Source organism: Mustelus asterias, chromosome 25 (assembly GCF_964213995.1).
Source record: "Mustelus asterias chromosome 25, sMusAst1.hap1.1, whole genome shotgun sequence".
NCBI classification, from domain to species: Eukaryota; Metazoa; Chordata; class Chondrichthyes; order Carcharhiniformes; family Triakidae; genus Mustelus; species Mustelus asterias.
Window position 1 is genome coordinate 10,549,955 of NC_135825.1, and position 18,510 is coordinate 10,568,464.

Genomic DNA, 18,510 nt, shown 5'->3' on the forward strand with positions numbered 1-18,510 from the left:
TCTTCACTGTCACGAGAAGCGAATTGTTATTAGAATCATAGAATCCCTACAGTGCAGAAGGAGGCTATTCGGCCCATCGAGTCTGCACCGACCACAATCCCACCCAGGCCCTACCCCCACAACCCCATGCATTTAACCTAGCTGGTTCTCCTGACACTAAGGGACAATTTAGCATGGCCAATCCACCTAACCCGCACATTTTTGGACTGTGGGAGGAAACAGGAGCACCCGGAGGAAACCCACGCAGACACGGGGAGAATGTGCAAACTCCACACAGACAGTGACCCAAGCCGGGAATCGAACCCGTGTCCCTGGCGCTGTGAGGCAGCAGTGCTAACCACTGTGCCGCCATGCTGCCCCGTTAGTTTGTCTCACTTTAATCTGGCTGCTTAATAGCTTCAGGTGTTCAATTCCCATGTACAGTTAGCCAGTGGTAATGGGTTCAGCCAGAAATGGGAAAGCAATTAAAATAATGAGATGTCAGTCCTAATATAAATTATATTGAAACCCTTTCTGGTAAGGGAGTATTGATGTTGAGACATCCTCTTGTGTCTATTGATTTATAGTTGGGTAGATTCGAGTATACATTGAAACAATCTGCAAGGTCTGGTACTCAGGGACCAGTTTAGGGGTTTAAAAGTACAAGAAATCAAGGGCTGGGAAAATGCCATTTGGCCGACAAAGCCCACTCCTTCCGATCGCAGATCCGACTCTATCCCACTGAACCTCCTGGGGAAAGTTAAGCCTAAATAGTTCTTGGTGGCCCAAAACTAACCAAGCAAAACTGCACGGGTGGCACAGTGGTTAGCACTGCTGCCCCACAGTGCCAGGGACCCGGGTTCGATTCCTGGCTTGGGTCACTGTCTGTGTGAATTTTGCACGTTCTCCCCGTGTCTGCGTGGGTTTCCTCCCACAGTCCAAAGAAGTGCGGGTTAGATGGATTGGCCATGCTAAATTGCCCCTTAGTGTCATGGGGGACTAGCTAGGATAAATAGATGGGGATAGGACTTGGGTGGGATTGTGGTCGGTGCAGACTCGATGGGCCGAATGGTCTCCCTCTGCACTGTAGAGATTCTATGATTCCTTCAATGCTGATCCCATCTTCACCTTTCAACGCAGCCTACTGTCCCCCAGTGATATCACCTTCCTGCCCCCACCTTGCTCCACCCACTCTCCCTGACCCCGCCCCCATGCCTAGCAACAGAGTTCAACTGTGTCCAATAATTTGTTCATTATCTCGACCAATCGTTAGAGCCCTGCAGTATGAAAAGAAAGTTGCCACAGTCCCAGATGATGTGATTGCACTGGAGGGAATGCAGAGGAGATTTATGAGGATGCTGCCTGGGATGGAACATTTAAGTTAGGAAGAGAGGTTGGATAAGCTTGGGTTGTTTTCATTGAAGCAGAGAAGACTGAGGAGTGACCTTATTGAGGTGTTCAAGATTATGAGGGGCATGGACAGGGTGGATAGGGAGCAGCTGTTCCCCTTAGCTGAAGGGTCAGTTACGAGGGGACATTGGTTCAAGCTGAGGGGCAGGAGGTTTAGGGGGGGTGTGAGGAAAAACTTTTTTACCCAGAGGGTGGTGACGGTCTGGAATGCGCTGCCTGGGAGGGTGGTAGAGGCGGGTTGCCTTGCATCCTTTAAAAAGTATCTGGATGAGCACTTGGCACATCGTGACATTCAGGGCTATGGGCCAAGTGCTGGCAGATAGGATTAGGTGGGAGTTCGGGGTTCATAGGCTGTTCTCCCCCTTGAGAAGGAGGGCTGACTGGTGGTGATTTAATCTCAGGTTCACCACACCTCAGACGAGGGGCAGGATTGAGAAGGTTTTGCCTTCATGAATAACCTCAACCGGTATGGGAATTGAACCCACGCTGTTGGTGTCGCTCTGCGTCACAAACTAGCTGTCCAGCCAACTGAGCTAAATCGACCCCCAATCAGGGACGAGTCAAACATTTAATTAGTTGATGGTCACACCTTCCACTGTTGCTTCTCCACTTCCATAACCCTTGCACATGGGAAATGAAAGTTCCTTCTAACCTTGATTCATTTTGTGTTTTCCCCCTTCATCAGTAAACCAGACACAACCATAGAACAACTGGCAACATGGGGATATAAGAGAGCAAAGGAGCAAAAGAAAGCAAACATAACAATTAAAAAGTGTTGAGAAACAAAGGAGAGGAATGCCAATAAAGATGAAGGAATTGCAATCCCGTTACTTGCCAAACAGTAAACTGGCAAATTATCCCAACGTTCCTGGGGAGTTTGTCATCTTAATACTAAGTCTGTACAAAATTGTGTTGGCAGTCCTCCTGGTCACTGCTCATTGCTGCAGCCTGTGGGTTTTTTTATTGCACTAACAGGTAGGAGACTAGATGTGGCCTTGGATGCATAGTCTGGCCTTTCATAGAATCATACAGCACAGAAGAGGCCCTTCGGCCCATTGAGTACGCACCAATACATTAGAAACACCTGCATTGGCATTTTACAACCTCGTGGGCGAGGCTCGTAAAATCCCGCCCGAGGCCAACAGAGAATTCCGTTCTGCGAGCCTCGCCCGCTCCGATTCCGGGGTGGGCGAGGCGGTAAAATTCCGGCCCTGAACTCCCACCTAATCCCATCACTTGGCCCATAGCCTTGAATGTTATGATGGGCCAAGTGCTCATCCAGATACGTTTTTAAGGATGTGAGGCAACCCGCCTCTACCACCCTCCCAGGCAGCGCATTCCAGACAGTTACTACATTCTGGGTAAAAATGTTTTTCTTCACATCCCCCCTAAACCTCCTGCCCCTCACCTTGAACCTGTGCCCCCTCGTGACTGACCCTTCAGCTAAGGGGAACAGCTGCTCCCTATTCACTCTGTCCATGTCCCTCATAACCTTGTACACCTCGATCAAGCCCCTCAGTCTCCTCTGCTCCAACGAAAACAATCCAAGCCTACCCAACCTCTCTTCCAAACTTAAATGCTCCATCCCAGGCAGCATCCTCATAAATCTCCTCTGCACCCCCTCCAGTGCAATCACATCCTTCCGATAATGTGGCAACCAGAACTGCACACAGTACTCTAGTTGTGGCCTCACCAAAGTTCTATACAGCTCCATCATGACCTCTCTGCTTTTGTAATACATGCCTCAATTGATAAAGGCAAGAGAACCATATGCCTTTTTCACTACTCTACTAACACGTCCTTCTGCCTTCAGAGTCCACAAGCCCTAGACATCATGAGGTGATTCTAGAGGAACTGCAAGATTTCTATCTCCATTGATGTGGACAAACACGCCAAGATCTCTTTGTTCCACAGAACTTCCTAGTGTCCTACCATTCATTGAGTACTTCCTTGTCAAATTACTCCTTCCAAAGTACATCACCTCACACTTTTCAGGGTTAAATTCCATCTGCCGCTCATCTGCCCATTTGACCATTCCGTCCAAATCTTCTTGTAGCCCAAGACACTCCGCCTCCTTGTTAACCACCCGGCCAATCTTTGTGTCATCTGCAAACATTCACCTCCAGGACCTTGGTCAGGGGTTGGGGCATGTGGGAGGAGGTGGGGAGGGGGGTGTGGGGGGGTGAGGGGCAGAGGGTTTCCTGGGGACCACTCAACCTAAAGTGATGGGATGGAAATCTTCTTCACCTGTATCAGGATGGAATAAGTTTGCAGAGAAAACCCAATTTCTACTGGGAATGAAGCTCCAAAAGTAACAAAATAATGTGTATTTACGAGGATCATAAGGATGATTGGGCATTGGATATCTCATACTGATTTAACAGGGGTTGATATTATGTCATAGTTTATTAAACCCTGGACATCATGATGTGATTCCAGGGGAACTGCAAGATTTCTATCTCCATTGATTTGCCCAATTTGTCATTTCCAGTTCTGTATTCGACAGAAAGATGAGATCCCTGGTTTCCTTTTGGGTAGCTGGCACTGTCATTCAGAAATGAAGGAGGGAAGTCCTGGACCTGTGTCAATATTTGCGAGGGTCCCCCATATGAAAGAGTTTGAAAACTGTTGTTGCCTGGCATGTTGGAAGGCCACAGCATGTAAAACATGTTGGTGCAGAGTGGAAGGAGTTTTACTCTGAACTGGCTTGTACAATGCCTACCCTGTGTTCCAACTGGGTTCAAAGGTGAGGAGTGTATGAACAGCAGTGGAGGCATGATAATTAGTCTAGGCCTCATTCTCTTTATCTCTGCCCAGTGACCACAGCTCAAGAGCGTGTATAGATAGAATGGGTTCAATTGTAATGCCCCCATGTTCAAGTAGCCACGTATACTTGCTGGCAAGGCATGTACATAATTTTTATTTATTCATTAATGTTATGGGATGTGGGCATCACTGGCTGGGGCAGCATTTATTTCCCATCCCTCCATTTCAGAGGGCAATTGAGAGTCAACCACATTGACATGTATCTGTAGGCCCAACCAGGTAAGGACGGCAGAATTCCTTCCCTAAAGGGCAATAGTGAACCAGATGGGTTTTTACAACAATTGGCAATGGCTTCATGGTCCAAATTTTCTCAATGAATTCAAATTTCATCATCTGGGTCCCCAGAGCGTTACTCTGGGTCTTTGGATTACTAGTCCAGTGACAACACCACTATGCCCCTGCCTCTCCTTGATGGTGACAGATGCCTGACTACCCACTGCCCACAAAACAAGACCCCAGGATGTCAGGGACCTTCAGTAAGAAGAGAAGTGTTCAAGTCCCGTACCAGCTACCATGCACATCAATGAGAAAAGGTCCGTCAACATACATCCCAGGTTTTCAGTATTTTAAGCTGCTCCTTGAAGCTTCATTTCAAAGGGGAAGCCCTCCAAAAACTAACGTCCTCTTGCTCGCTCACTGTCTTCCTGGCTTTGCAGTTATTCTTTATGCTTTGCTCGCTCTTTGTCTCAGGAAAGCCGCCCGCCTCGACCTCCCCTTCCGCAATCCTACCTGCCGCATGGGCCGTTGCCCATAGTCCCTCCTCTCCCCACTGAGAGCAGCCTCTGGGCCTACTCTATCGAGGACATCTGGGAACAGGCGGAGAAAGGGAAGACAGCCTTGGACATGAAGAGAATTGAAGGAGGCACGGCAGTAAGTGGCTGGCCAGGCCACTGTCTACATCAGTCCCAAAGTCTTGTGGTTTCCCATCTGTTTCAGTCCTGCTCATGTGATTTCGAGGCATGAAATAAGTAGGATGCAAAGGAATGATATGCAGCATTGGCACTTAGAGTTTAGTGAGGTATGATGGCATTCGATTGCACTGACATGGCTCCCTCATGCATTTCAGCATAGTTGATGTTTTCACCCAGTATCTCCGTATAACTGTAAACCCCAAGTAAGATTTCCTGGACCCAGGACAATGCATTCTCTCTAAAGTTCTTAATGTGATTGCAGACTATTGCTTGGAGAGTCACCAACAACAATAACTTTCATTTATATAGCACCTTTTAACATATCCCAAGACGCTTCGAAGGAGTGCAAGCCGGCACAATTTGAAAGCTGAATCGCATCAGGAAACAATTAGGCTGGGTGAATGAAAGCTTGTTCCGGGCAGTAGGTTTTAAGGAGCATCTTGAAGAGGGAGAGAGAGAAACCGAGAGGTCTAAAGAGGGAATCCCACAGTCTGGAGCCTAGGTAGCCAAAGGCAGTGTGAGGCAGTGAAAATCAGGAACGCACTGAGGCCTGAATTGGAGGAGTGCAGAGATCTTGGAGGGTTGTCGGGCTGGAGGAGACGACAGAGTTAAAAGGATTGTGAGGGCTTCGAAAACAAGGATGAAGATAGTAAATCTGAGGCATTGCTGGATCAAGAGTCACGGTAGGTCAGAGAGAACAGGGGTGATTTGTAAATAGAAATGTGTGTTAAAAATCAGTCACAAATTGACAATCGGAATCCCCTTATTTCATGCCTCTGTGTTGTAGTCAGTGTGTTGTAGTAATTTGGTGTATTCCATTTGAATTTAATATGTGATTTATAAAACGTTGGGTTTAATATTGTACTCTCCCATTGCACAGGGCAGTTTGAACTGTTTAGTGGGGCTCACTGCAGAGGGAAGTTGTTTTCTACATTTGAGATGTTCTGGCAGCAGGGCATCATCACCTTTGGTCACTAGAGGTGGGAGGCCATGAGAACAGTGTAGTTATTGACTTTGTCCAACACATCTTTGCTACTCCTCTCTCACTACTGCTTTCTGCCTTGACAGGGCCAGAATAAAACGAGCAAGGCAATTCTCAGAAATTGGGTTATCTTTCGAGAATGGTGGTGGGTGATCTGTAACCCTAACACACAGCCATGGTCAGGGAACTCACACTCCAGAGCCAACCTCCTGGGTCTTGTTGAGGTCATTACACTGCCCTCATTTCTGGCTTAAGTCTCTTTCTACTTAGGATAAGCTGAGGGTGGGTGAGGCTGGCACAAATCAGCCTGCTGGAGTGATGAAACACTCACAACATCCAGTCACCCAGTTCAAATGCCAGTACCTGCCCCCAAAAGTAGGCAAGACCAAGCAGGCAGCCACAGCAACAGTGGGTTAGGGATATCTGGTGACCCAAAACAAGGGCAAGACAGATAAGGAAGGCAGCAAGAGTCTCCGCAATTTGATTTGATTTGATTTGCATTAAGTTGATCTTTCTCTACACCCTAGCTATGACCTTAACACAACATTCTGCACTCTCTCCTTTCCTTCTCTATGAACAGTATGCTCTGTCTGTATAGCAAGAAACAATACTTTTCACTGTATGCTAATACATAGAAACATAGAAAAACTACAGCACAATACAGGCCCTTCAGCCCACAAAGTTGTGCCGAACATGTCCCTACCTTGGCGATTACTAGGCTTACCTATAACCCTCTATCTTACTAAGTTCCATGTACTTATCTAAAAGTCTCTTAAAAGACCCTATCGAATCCGCCTCCACCACCGTTGCCGGTAGCCCATTCCACGCACCCACCACTTTCTGAGTCAAAAACTTACCCCTGACATCTCCTCTGTACCTACTCCCCAGCACCTTAAACCTGTGTCCTCTTGTGGCAACCATTTCAGCCCTGGGAAAAAGCCTCTGACTATCCACTCGATCAATACCTCTCAACATCTTCTACACCTCTATCAGGTCACCCCTCATCCTTCGTCTCTCCAAGGAGAAAAGGCCGAGCTCATTCAACCTATCCTCATAAGGCATGCTCCCCAAACCAGGCAACATCCTTGTAAATCTCCTCTGCACCCTTTCTATGGCTTCCACATCCTTCCTGTAATGAGGCGACCAGAACTGAGCACAGTACTCCAGGTGTGGTCTGACCAGGGTCTTATATAATTGCAACATTATCTCACGACTCCCAAACTCAGTTCCTCGATTGATGAAGGCCAGTACACCATACGCCTTCTTAACCACAGCCTCAACCTGCACAGCTGCTTTGAGCGTCCTATGAACTCGGACCCCAAGATCCTTCTGATCTTCCACTCTGCCAAGAGTCCTACCATTAATATTATATTCCGTCATCCTATTTGACCTGCCAAAATGAACCACCTCACACATGTGACAATAATAAATCAAATCAAATCAAACCTTATAGACCAGCAAGTTGTTCCGTTGCACAATTATCAGAGTTCATTCTTCTCATGGGTAATATACACAGTGGAGGCTGGTAAAGCAAGGGAAATAGTTACCGCTGAGTGAGATATGGTAAGTGTCCTTTCTCAGTTAGTATTATGCCAACAGAATTCAACTTGTTCCAGCAGAGGGGTGCGTTGGGTTAGAATGCTGCCCCTTTTTAATTTGGGAAATTTGTTTCTTGCCCGGTTCAGGTGAAGAGATGAAAGTCTCAAGACAATTAATGATTGTCAGCCATGATGACGCTTTCATGGTCAAATAGTCAAAGAACAAAGAAAATTACAGCACAGGAACAGGCCCTTTGGCCCTCCAAGCCTGCACCGACCATGCTGCCTGACTTAACTAAAACCCCCTACGCTTCTGGGGACCATATCCCTCTATTCCCATCTCATTCATGTACTTGTCAAGACGCCCCTTAAAAGTCACTCCCGTATCCGCTTCCACTACCTCCCCCGGCAACGAGTTCCAGGCACCCACCACTCTCTGAGTAAAAAATCTGCCTCGTACATCTCCTTTAAACCTTGCCCCTCGCACCTTAAACCTGTGCCCCCTAGTAATTGACTCTTCCACCCTGGGAAAAAGCTTCTGACTGTCCACTCTGTCCATGCCCCTCATAATCTTGCAGACTTCTATCAGGTCTCCCCTCAACCTCCGTCGCTCCAGTGAGAACAAACCAAGTTTCTCCAACCTCTCCTTATAGCTAATGCCCTCCATACCAGGCAACACCCTGGTAAATCTTTCCTGTACCCTCTCCAAAGCCTCCACATCCTTCTGGTAGTGTGGCAACCAGAATTGAACACTATATTCCAAGTGCGGCCTCACTAAGGTTCTATAAAGCGTCAACATGACTTGCCAATTTTTAAACTCAATACCCTGGCCGATAAAGGCAAGCATGCCGTATGCCTTCTTGACTACCTTCTCCACTTGCATTGCCACTTTCAGTGACCTGTGTACCTGTACACCCAGATCCCTTTGCCTATCAATACTCCTAAGGGTTCTGCCATTTACTGTATATTTCCTATCTGTATTAGACCTTCCAAAATGCATTACCTCACATTTGTTCGGATTAAACTGCATCTGCCATCTCTCCGCCCAAGTCTCCAACTGATCTATATCTTGCTGTATCCGCTGATGGTCCTCATCGCTATCCGCAAATCCACCAACCTTTGTGTCGTCCGCAAACTTACTAATCAATCTCCAATAAGGTAGCCTTGACACAGATTCACTTCCGACAAGGGTCAATGGATCAAGGTGGGTAGAACCCCCACCACCTAACCACTGCTGTCCCGCCCCCCCCCCCCCCCCCCCCCCAATCCCAGGGACACTGATAGCAATGAATAGCATTGCCACCTGGCACCCGGCTACCATCAACTGACTTAGTCCAGATCTTCCTGATCTGAATGCTCCACTACCCTGGGTACCCTGGGCAATGAGCTTCTCTTCCCTGCATTAATGGTCTGAGTTTCAATGTCTTTGCAAAAGTGGTAAGGGTTATGAATCCTGTCGGGATTTGTCAGAAAGTGAAAGCTGCTACTTCTGCTTAAAGCGAACACATTCCCACGTTTATTTGTTGAGATTGGCAAACATTCCTCACTGTTTCTGAATGCAGAGGAAGAATTCCAACCCATCTAACTGGGTAAGGCTGCAATACTCCAGCTCACTGACCACTTCAAGCAATTCAGCAGTAAACAAGGAACTTGCCTGCTGAGTAGTCAGATTTTACAGCGTTTTATGCTCCTACCATTTTAGAGAAGATATGGATGCATACTCGTGGAGTTTGGCTTGTGAGACACTCCCCCTGTTCACCACCACCCACCCCAAATTTTGGGACCCTTCATTCACTGGTCAAGAATAATGGACCCTCTGGCTTTGACCGAGTTCCAAGAGGCAGGAGTCAGTGCACCATTCACTTCCAACCCTCCCACTGCCCACTTTTTTTCCCCCCTCCAGTTGTTTATCCCCAAGGCCTGGGACCTCAAGTCCCGTCTTGGATATCTCGGAGCTGATGTTCTATCTTGTTTGTCTCCTACAGAAATTAGGTCTCGAGACCTCCAGGAAGGAAGGCCGGCCAGGGTTGCAGACCAGCTCCGAGGGAACCAGCGGACAAATCAAGCAGGACACAGAAGCTGAGAAACAGAACAAAGGTATGATCTGCCAGAGATCAGTGTGTGTGCGTGTGGGTCTCTGGGTTTCAGGATATCATGCATTTACTAACCAGATTTATTCAATCTGAAGGAATCTTGTGCACCTTCGCAACACAACCTTAAATAACGTCACTCACAGCTTGAACATCCAGTCAGAATAGGAACCTAGAAGCACAAGTAGGCCATTCGGCCCCTTGAACCTGTTCTGCCATGAGTTGTTTTTATTCATTCATGGGACATGGGGTGTCACTGGCTGGCCAGCATTTATTACCCATCCCTACTTGCCCGAGGGCAGTTGAGAGTCAACCACATTGCTGTGGCTCTGGAGTCACATGTAGGCCAGACCAGGTAAGGAAGACAGATTTCCTTCCTTAAAGGACATTAGTGAACCAGATGAGCTTTTCCGGCAATGGTTTCATGGTCATCAATAGATTCTTAATTTCAATCATTTTTTATTGAATTCAAATTCCACCACCTGCCGTGGCGGGATTCGAACCACCATCCCCAGAACATTCGCTGAGTTTCTGGATTAATAATCTGGTGGTAACACCGCTAGGCCATTGCCTCCCCCTAAAGTTAAATCATGGTTGACCTTCTACCTCAATATTATCTTCCCACACTATCACCATACCCCTTGATGTCATTGGTATCTAGAAATGTATTGGCCTCTGCTTTGAACGTACTCAGTAACTCAGCCTCTACTGCCCTCTAGTGTAGAAAATCTCAAAGATTCACCACCCACCTTCTGACTGAAGAAATTCCACCTCATCTGGGCCTAAATATTTGTTTGTTCATGGCATGCAGGCATCGCTGGCTGGGCCAGCATTTATTGCCCATCCTAGAGGGCATTTAAGAGTCAACCACATTGCTGTGGCTCTGGATCACATGTAGGTCAGACCAGGTAAGGACAGCAGATTTCCTTCCCTAAAGGAGATTAGTGAATCAAATGGGTTCTTACAACAATCAACAATGGTTTCACGGTCATCAACTGACTTTTAATTCCAAATTTCTATTGAATTCAAATTCCACCAGCAGCCGTGGTGGGATTTGAACCCTGGTACCCCGTAGTTCTCGACTCCCCAACCTGGGGAAACATCGTGTGGAGATGCCGGCGTTGGACTGGGGTTGGGGTGGCGTTGGGGTGGGCGCAGTAAGAGGTCTCACAACAGCAATTTAAAGTCCAACAGGTTTATTTGGAATCACAAGCTTTCGGAGTGCTGCTCCTTCACCTGATGAAAGCTCGTGATTCCAAATAAGCCTGTTGAACTTTAACCTGGTGTTGTGAGACTTCTTACTGGGGAAACATCCTTCCTGCATCTACCCGGTTCCGCCCTGTAAGAATCTTTTATAATTCAATAAGATCACCGCTCATTCCTCTAAACCCTAGTGAATACTGATCCAGTCTCCACATCAGACAATCCCGCCATCTCAGGGATTAGTCTGGTATCTAGGAATTAGTCTGGATTAGAATGAGGCCAGTTGTTCAGTTAAAGCTTAAACACACGCTGCTTCCTTTTGCAAATCCCCACGCCAAGGTGCTATACATTTGTATAGCACCTTTTTAACATAGGACGATATCTCCTGGCATTTTATAGAAGCGTTATCAAACGCCATTTGACACTGGGTCATTTAAGGTGGTATTAGGACAGATAGCCAAAACTTGATCAAAGAGCGATGGGTTTTAAGCAGCATGGTAAAACAGGAGAGAGAGAGAGGGCGAGAAGCAGCGAGGGTTAGGAAGGGAGACCAACTAAACATTTTGTGAACACTTTGAAATCTTTTGTTAGCTCATCACTGCTGTCCCCCACCTTGCTGGGGGCTGGGGGGGTCGGGGGCCGGGGGGGGGGGGGGGTGAATTTTTTGGCCTCCCCAGGGTGTGTTTCTCATGGTGGGAGGCAGTGCATCGCTCACTGGCAATGGGATCTTCTGGTCTCGCCACTGTTAATGGGATTTGCCATTGATTTCACCAAACCAGACCAGGAAACCCACAGCGGGCGTGTGACATCAGCGGGATCGGAAGATCCCCGCTGGCATGAACAGCTGGAAAATTCCGGCCCTTCTCTTTTGTTTCTTCTAACCCCACCCCCTTTCCACTGGCTTAAACGTTCTTGCGTTCCTTTTGTTCTGCTAAAAGGCCATCAACCTGAAACGTTAACTCTGTTTCTCTCCATAAATGCTGCTCGACCTGCTTCTATTTCCAGGATTCTTTTACTTTTATGAACACAGTGCAAACTGTCCAGCAACTTTCACTTTAAACTACCAAACAGAGTTTTCTCCTTTTACTTTTAAGTCAGCTGGAAATCCCACTTCACAATTATGCTTTATAATGGGCTGGGATCTCTGACCTTGTCCACAGCTGGGATTTCCTGGTCCCGCTGTTGTGAATGGAGATTTGGCTGAGCGCCAAATTCTCCATTCTCATTGTCAACGGCAGTGGGCTGTGAACGGCTGGAGAATTCTGGCCAATGTCCTGGAACTGGTTCAAAGTGATTCTTAACTCCTGAGGGTTTACTTCCATTGTTTTCCTCGTCATGCCTGGTAACACTGAACCCCGGAACTGTCTTTCGTGGTGAGACTTTTCCCTGGAGTTTCTCCTTCTCGCCCAAGCTAGGCAAATCTTCCAGTCACCTGACAGATTTGGTCTTTTCAATCTGGCATGAGCAGTCATCTGTATTCCAGCGTGGTGAGCCACAGAGACTTTTTGCCTCTAGCTGTTGTCTCTCCCCAGGATCCAACTCGAATTAGCTTGATTGTGAGATTCAGTGATATTTTAGGAAAACCTACAACACGATCCTTCAATAACTTCCCAACGACACTCTCCCTCTCAAAGCCCATCCCCATGGCAACGTGAATTACATGGGCTGAGTATTCAGGTAGAGATGCTAATTAGCTATTCTTTAGGCCTCAATTTGATCCTGGAAGTAAATGGATGGTTGAAAGTACAACTGTTTACAACCCGTCATTCTCAACACCTTCCCGGGACTTCGGAAACTAGCAGTCTAATGACTATAAACTTAGACATTGCTGTTATTGTCTCCAAGTGTCAACACCTCACAACGTCTTTCCAGCAAAACAATATAGGCCTCCCTTTAATGTTTCCACAGCCACGTCGCCCGAGGCCTGTTGTCAGACAGACTTCAGAATAGGTGGCCCCCTTCATTTTACCCTAAATAAAAAACACAGTCCCAATACATAATGAACTTACAAACCTCATATTTTTAACAGTGGTAGTTCTTCATTCAGCTTGTTTTCTCAAATAGAAACACAGAAACAAAGAAGATATGAGCAGAAGGAGGCCATTTGGCCCTTCGAGCCTGCTCCGCCATTTATTACGATCATGGCTGATCATCCAACTCGATAGTCTAATCCCACCTTCTCCCCATAACCTTTGATCCCATTTGCTCCAAGTGCTATATCCAGCCGCCTCTTGAATACATTCAATATTTTGGCATCAACTACTTCCTGTGGTAATGAATTCCACAGGCTCACCACTCTTTGGGTGAAAAAATGTCTCCTCACCACCGTCCTAAATGGTCTACCCTGAATTCTCAGACTGTGACCCCTGGTTCTGGACACCCCCACCATCAGGAACATCCTTCCTGCATCTACCCTGTCTCGTCCTGTTAGAATTTTATAAGTATCCATGAGGTCCCCCCTCATTCATCTGAACTCAATCCTAACCAAGTCAATCTCTCCTCATACATCAGTCCCACCATCCCCGGGATCAGCCTGGTAAACCTTCGCTGCACTCCCTCGGGAGCAAGAACATCCTTCCTCAGAAAAGGAGACCAAAACTGCACACAATACTCTAGGTGTGGCCTCACCAAGGCCCTGTAATTGCAACAACACATCCCTGCTCCTGTACTCGAAACCTTTCGCAATGAAGGCCAACATACCAAGTGCCTTCTTTACCGCCTGCTGGTAGCAAAATGATGGTAGCCAAGCAGAAGGACCTCAGTTGAAATCTAGGGAGGGATCTTCCCCACTCACTACCAGAATCGCCCGGTCCTAGCACTGGACTTTTGGCTGGGCCACTGCATCCCACATGACGGATTCCACCACGGCGAGGCTGGAAAATCCAGACCCTCCCCCCCCCTCACCCAACCATCAATGCATTGGTTCAGAGGTTTACTAGATTAATGCCTGGAATGGGTGGGTTGTCTGATGAGAGAAGGTTGGGCAGGCTGGAATTTAGAAAAGTAAGAGGTGACTTCATTGAAACATAAGATCCTGAGGGATCTTGAGAAGGTGGCTGTGGAGAGAATGTTTCCCCTTGCGGGAGAAGCAGAATAAAGAGTCACTTTTTAGAATAAGGTGTCATAAGGGGCAGGCAATCACTAGGGGAAGGAGATGGCCTAGTGGTATTACCCCGAGATTATTAATCCAGAAGCTCAGCTAAGTTTCTGGGGACCCGGGTCAAATCCTGCCATGGCAGATGGTGGAATTTGAATTCAATAAAAAAAATCTGGAGTTTGGAATCTGATGACCATGAAACCATTGTCGGAAAAACCTATCTGGTTCAGCAATGTCCTTTAGGGAAAGAAATCTGCTGTCCTTACCTGGTCTGGCCGTCATAGAATCATAGAAACCCTACAGTGCAGAAGGAGGCCATTCAGCCCATCGAATCTGCACCAACAATAATCCCACCCCAGGCCCTATCTCCACAAATTTACCCCGCTAATCCCTCTAACCTACTCATCCCAGGACACTAAGGGGCAAGTTAGCATGACCAATCAACCTAACCCGCACATCTTTGGACTGTGGGTGGAAACGGGAGCACCCGGAGGAAACCCATGCAGACACGGGGAGAACGTGCAAACTCCACACAGACAGTGATCCAAGCTGGGATTCGAACCCAGGCCCCTGGAGCTGTGAGGCAGAGGTGCTAACCACTGTGCCACCGTGCCGCCCTTCATGTGACTCCAGTGCCACAGCAATGTGGTTGACTCTCAACTACCCTCTGAAATGGCCTACCAAGCCACTCAGTTGTATACTGCAGCATTTCAAGAAGGCAGCTCACCACCACCTCCTCGAGGGCAACTAGGGATGGGCAATAAATGTTGGCCAGCCCGCGACGCCCATGTCCCATGAATGATTTAAAAAAAGAGAATTGAATCCATTTAAGATATTTCTCTTCCTCAAAAGGCGGTGGAAGCAGAGTTTTTGAATATTGTTAAGGCAGAGGGAATTAGATACTTCATAACCTTTCCACCCCCTTGTTCATTGGGGTAAATGCAGGAATATGGAGTTGAGGTTGAAATCAGATGATCTTATAGGATAGCAGAGCAGGCTCGAGGGGCTGAGTGGCCTACTCCTGCTCCTAATGTTTGTATGGGTTTTGATACCAGTCTGTTTTTTGTGATGTAATTTGAATGTTGTTCTGACAGAGTTCCCTAACCTTTATTCCCTTTGAATACTGCAGTAGGTGTCGTTCCCCCAAGGACCAAATCACCGCCAGAGGAGGTTTCTCCGTCTCCGTCCTACCTTGCAGTTCGGAATAGTGAGAAAGCAAACTATGAATCTCAGACACGAGTAAGTGCAAAGGTGTCTTGCTGCCCATCAACCCACAGCATCCCACCTCCCCCACTCCGCCCAAACCCCCTTTGACTTTCCTTCAATTTTACATTTTACTGAAAGTTGCTGCCCACTTGTGAAAATAAGAGCAAAAATTGAGATGGTTTTGTTTTTGAAGTTGAAGTTAATCCTCCAACCATAAGTGGTGCTACTTTTGGAGGCCACGGTCACTAACAGTACGATAACAAAACACATATGCACAGTGTTTGGGCGGCACAGTGGTTAGCACTGCTGCCCCACAGTGCTAGGGTCCCGGGTTCGATTCCGGCCTCAGGTGGAGTTTACACCTTCTCCCTGTATCTATGGTTGGTTTCCTCCGGGTGCTCTGGTTTCCTCCCACAATCCAAAGATGTGCAGGTTATGTCTATTGGCTGTGATAAATTGCCCCTAGTGTTCCAAGATGTGTAGGTTAGATGGATTGGCCATGGTAAATGTGTGGGGTTACAGGGATAGGGCGGGGGAAAGGACCTGGCTAAGATACTCTTCGAGAGTTGGTGCAAACTCAATGGGCTTAGTGGCCTCCTTCTGCACTATAGGGATTCTATGATTCTAATGGAGTCACCAGGAGGTGCTAAACTGCGAAGAGTAAAGCCGGGATTCTCCGATCTCGCATGGCTCCCAGCGAGAACGGAGAATCCCAGCAGCGAGCGAGGTCAGAAAATCGTCCAATATACTCAAAGAATCCATCCCAAATTTGACAGGACTGTGGTCTTCCTGATACATCTGTTAAGACTACGGATATTTCTGAACATTTTATCCTGTCAGTAAATTACAGTCAAACATAGGAGTGTCTTGCAAATCAGTCTGCTGTCCGTCATCTGAATGGATCAGACACTGAACATATTTTAATTTGTGAAGTTTGCCATTCAAGTTTGCGTTATTTTTGGGGAGATACAGATATATTAACATGTTGAACATGTCCTTGAATGGAGCATGGATTTTGCTTGAGGGTTAAACTGTCTCCCTGTCTTTTTAACATCTGAACAATTTATTTGAGATGAATATGTAGACTCTGTGTGTGGGCAGGCATCCCAGAACGTTTGTTGATATACATAGAATCCCTACAGTGCAGAAGGAGGCCAGTTGGCCCACTGAGTCTGCACCAACTACAATCCCACCCAGACCCTATCCCCGTAACCCCACATATTTACCCTGCTAACCCTTCTTACAGGGCCTCGAAAGAGGTATAGGTAGCTTCCATAAAATACAACTCAAAACTGGAGCTTATTTCTGATCCATATCTCCTATTCTTCAAGCATGTCAAAGTCTTAAATCTTCAAGGGGCTTAAGGGACTTCCACTGGCTGAGGAATCTAGAACACAGAGTCACACTTTCGGGATTAAGATGAGGAGAAATTTCTTCATTCAGTGTTGTGAATCTTTGGAATTCGCTGCCCCAGGGAGCTGTGGATTTTTGATCGACTATATTCGAGACAGAGATCGACCGATTCTCGGGTAGTAGAGGAATTTTGAAAATTATTTCGTGGGATGTGGGCGTCGCTGGCTAGGCCAGCATTTCCTTTTTGCTCATCCCTAACTGCCCTTGAGAAGTTGGTGGTGAGCCATCTTCTTGGACCGCTGCAATCCATGTGGTGTAGGTACAACCACAGTGCTGTTAGGGAAGGTGCTTCAATCCAATGTCAGTGAAGGAATGGTCTAATTGTCCCAATTGAAGAATAGTACAGGAAGGAATTGAGTTGGATCAGCCGTGATCATATTCAATGGTGGAGCAGGCTTTAAGTGCCAAACGGCCAACTTCAGCTCCTATTTCTTCTGCTGTCATGTAATCCAAAGACAAAATAGCTGAACAGAAAGACTAAGTTTAAGTTTACTTATTAGTGTCACAAGTAGGCTTACATTAACACTGCAATGAAGTTACTGTGAAAATCCCCTAGTCGCCACACTTCGGGTACACTGAGGGAGAATTTAGCATGGCCAATGCACCTAACCAGCACGTCTTTTAGACTGCGGGACGAAACTGGAGCACTCGGAGGAAACCCACGCATATATGGGGAAAATTTGCAACTCCCCACAAGAAGTGACCCAAGCCAGGAATCGAACCTGGCAGCGCCAACCTATGCCCGGGGGCATTGCCAGGCCACTGCCTGGCCATGTCCCTCTCCCTTGGGGCTATATTTACTTTTATGACCCCGGGCACCGCTGCATATCTGGTTGGGGTGGTGGGGGGGGCAGTCCCGGATAGAGTGCTCGATAATGACACGCCAATGTATTAAAATGAGCTTACTGTGGTCCTGTGGTGTGTTTCACGCCACTCTGCCGGTGAGTCGCCGGGAAGATCGGAACCCGGAAACTCACCGCCGCGAATTACACTCTCTGGGTTTTGAGCACGTGTCGCCATTCCCGCAGACGGAGGGTGCGGCCTCAAAACTGCCCCCATATTGTCAGATACGTCTTCAAGGGGGTTGGCTCACAAGGATGGGAGTTATACTTCAGTTGTATAAAACTGGTTAGACTGCAAGTGGAGTATGTCATTTAGTTCCGAGCACTGCATCAAAGGAATGGGGATGGGAATCAAATCAGCCCCAGGATTGAAAGGCGGAGCAGATTCGATGGGCCGAATGGACTAATTCTGCTCCTATATCTTATGGTCTAATGGAAGGACTTACTGGAACTGCAGATTCACTAAAGGGTTAAATTATAGGGGAGGCTGCATAAGGGTATTGAGTATTGAATAAAATAAATGATACGGTTGGGAGTCCAGAATCGTGAAGCATAACCTCACTGTTAAAGTTGATCATTCAGTCATAATGTTCACACCAAAGCATAAAGGAAATCTAGAATTCTCTCAGCCAAAAAGGTGGGGTCAATCGAAAATATCAAAATAGAGATTTGGTAGACTTCTTTTGTAGTTTAAGGGATACGCTGGGTAAATGGAGTTAAAATACAGATCAACCATGATCTAATTAAATGCCAGAACAGACTCAATAGCTTACAGAAACATAGGAATAGAAACTAGAAGCAGGAGTAGGCCATTCGGCCCTTCGAGCCTGCTCCACCGTTCATAATGATCATGGCTGATCATCAAATTCAATATCCTGATCCCCCATATCCCTTGGTCCCTTTAGTCCCAAGAGCTATATCTAATTTCTTCTTGAAATCACACAATGTTTTGACTTCAGCTACATTCTGTGGGAGTGAATTCCACACATTCACCACTCTCTGGGTGAAAAAAT

General features: G+C 47.0%; 1 protein-coding gene across 7 annotated transcripts in view; it reads left to right on the top strand.

Moving 5' to 3' along the window:
- Nucleotides 1-18,510, top strand: part of plekha6 (pleckstrin homology domain containing, family A member 6) — a 368,857-nt gene that overhangs the window by 334,058 nt on the left and 16,289 nt on the right. For 6 of the 7 annotated variants that reach the window (XM_078242064.1, XM_078242061.1, XM_078242066.1 and 3 more), the window contains 3 exons: nt 4,906-5,085; nt 9,632-9,743; nt 15,166-15,275. In XM_078242064.1, coding sequence (XP_078098190.1) covers nt 4,906-5,085; nt 9,632-9,743; nt 15,166-15,275 — 402 coding nt within the window. The remainder of the gene's footprint in view (nt 1-4,905; nt 5,086-9,631; nt 9,744-15,165; nt 15,276-18,510) is intronic. The other variant, XM_078242062.1, reaches the window with a different exon arrangement.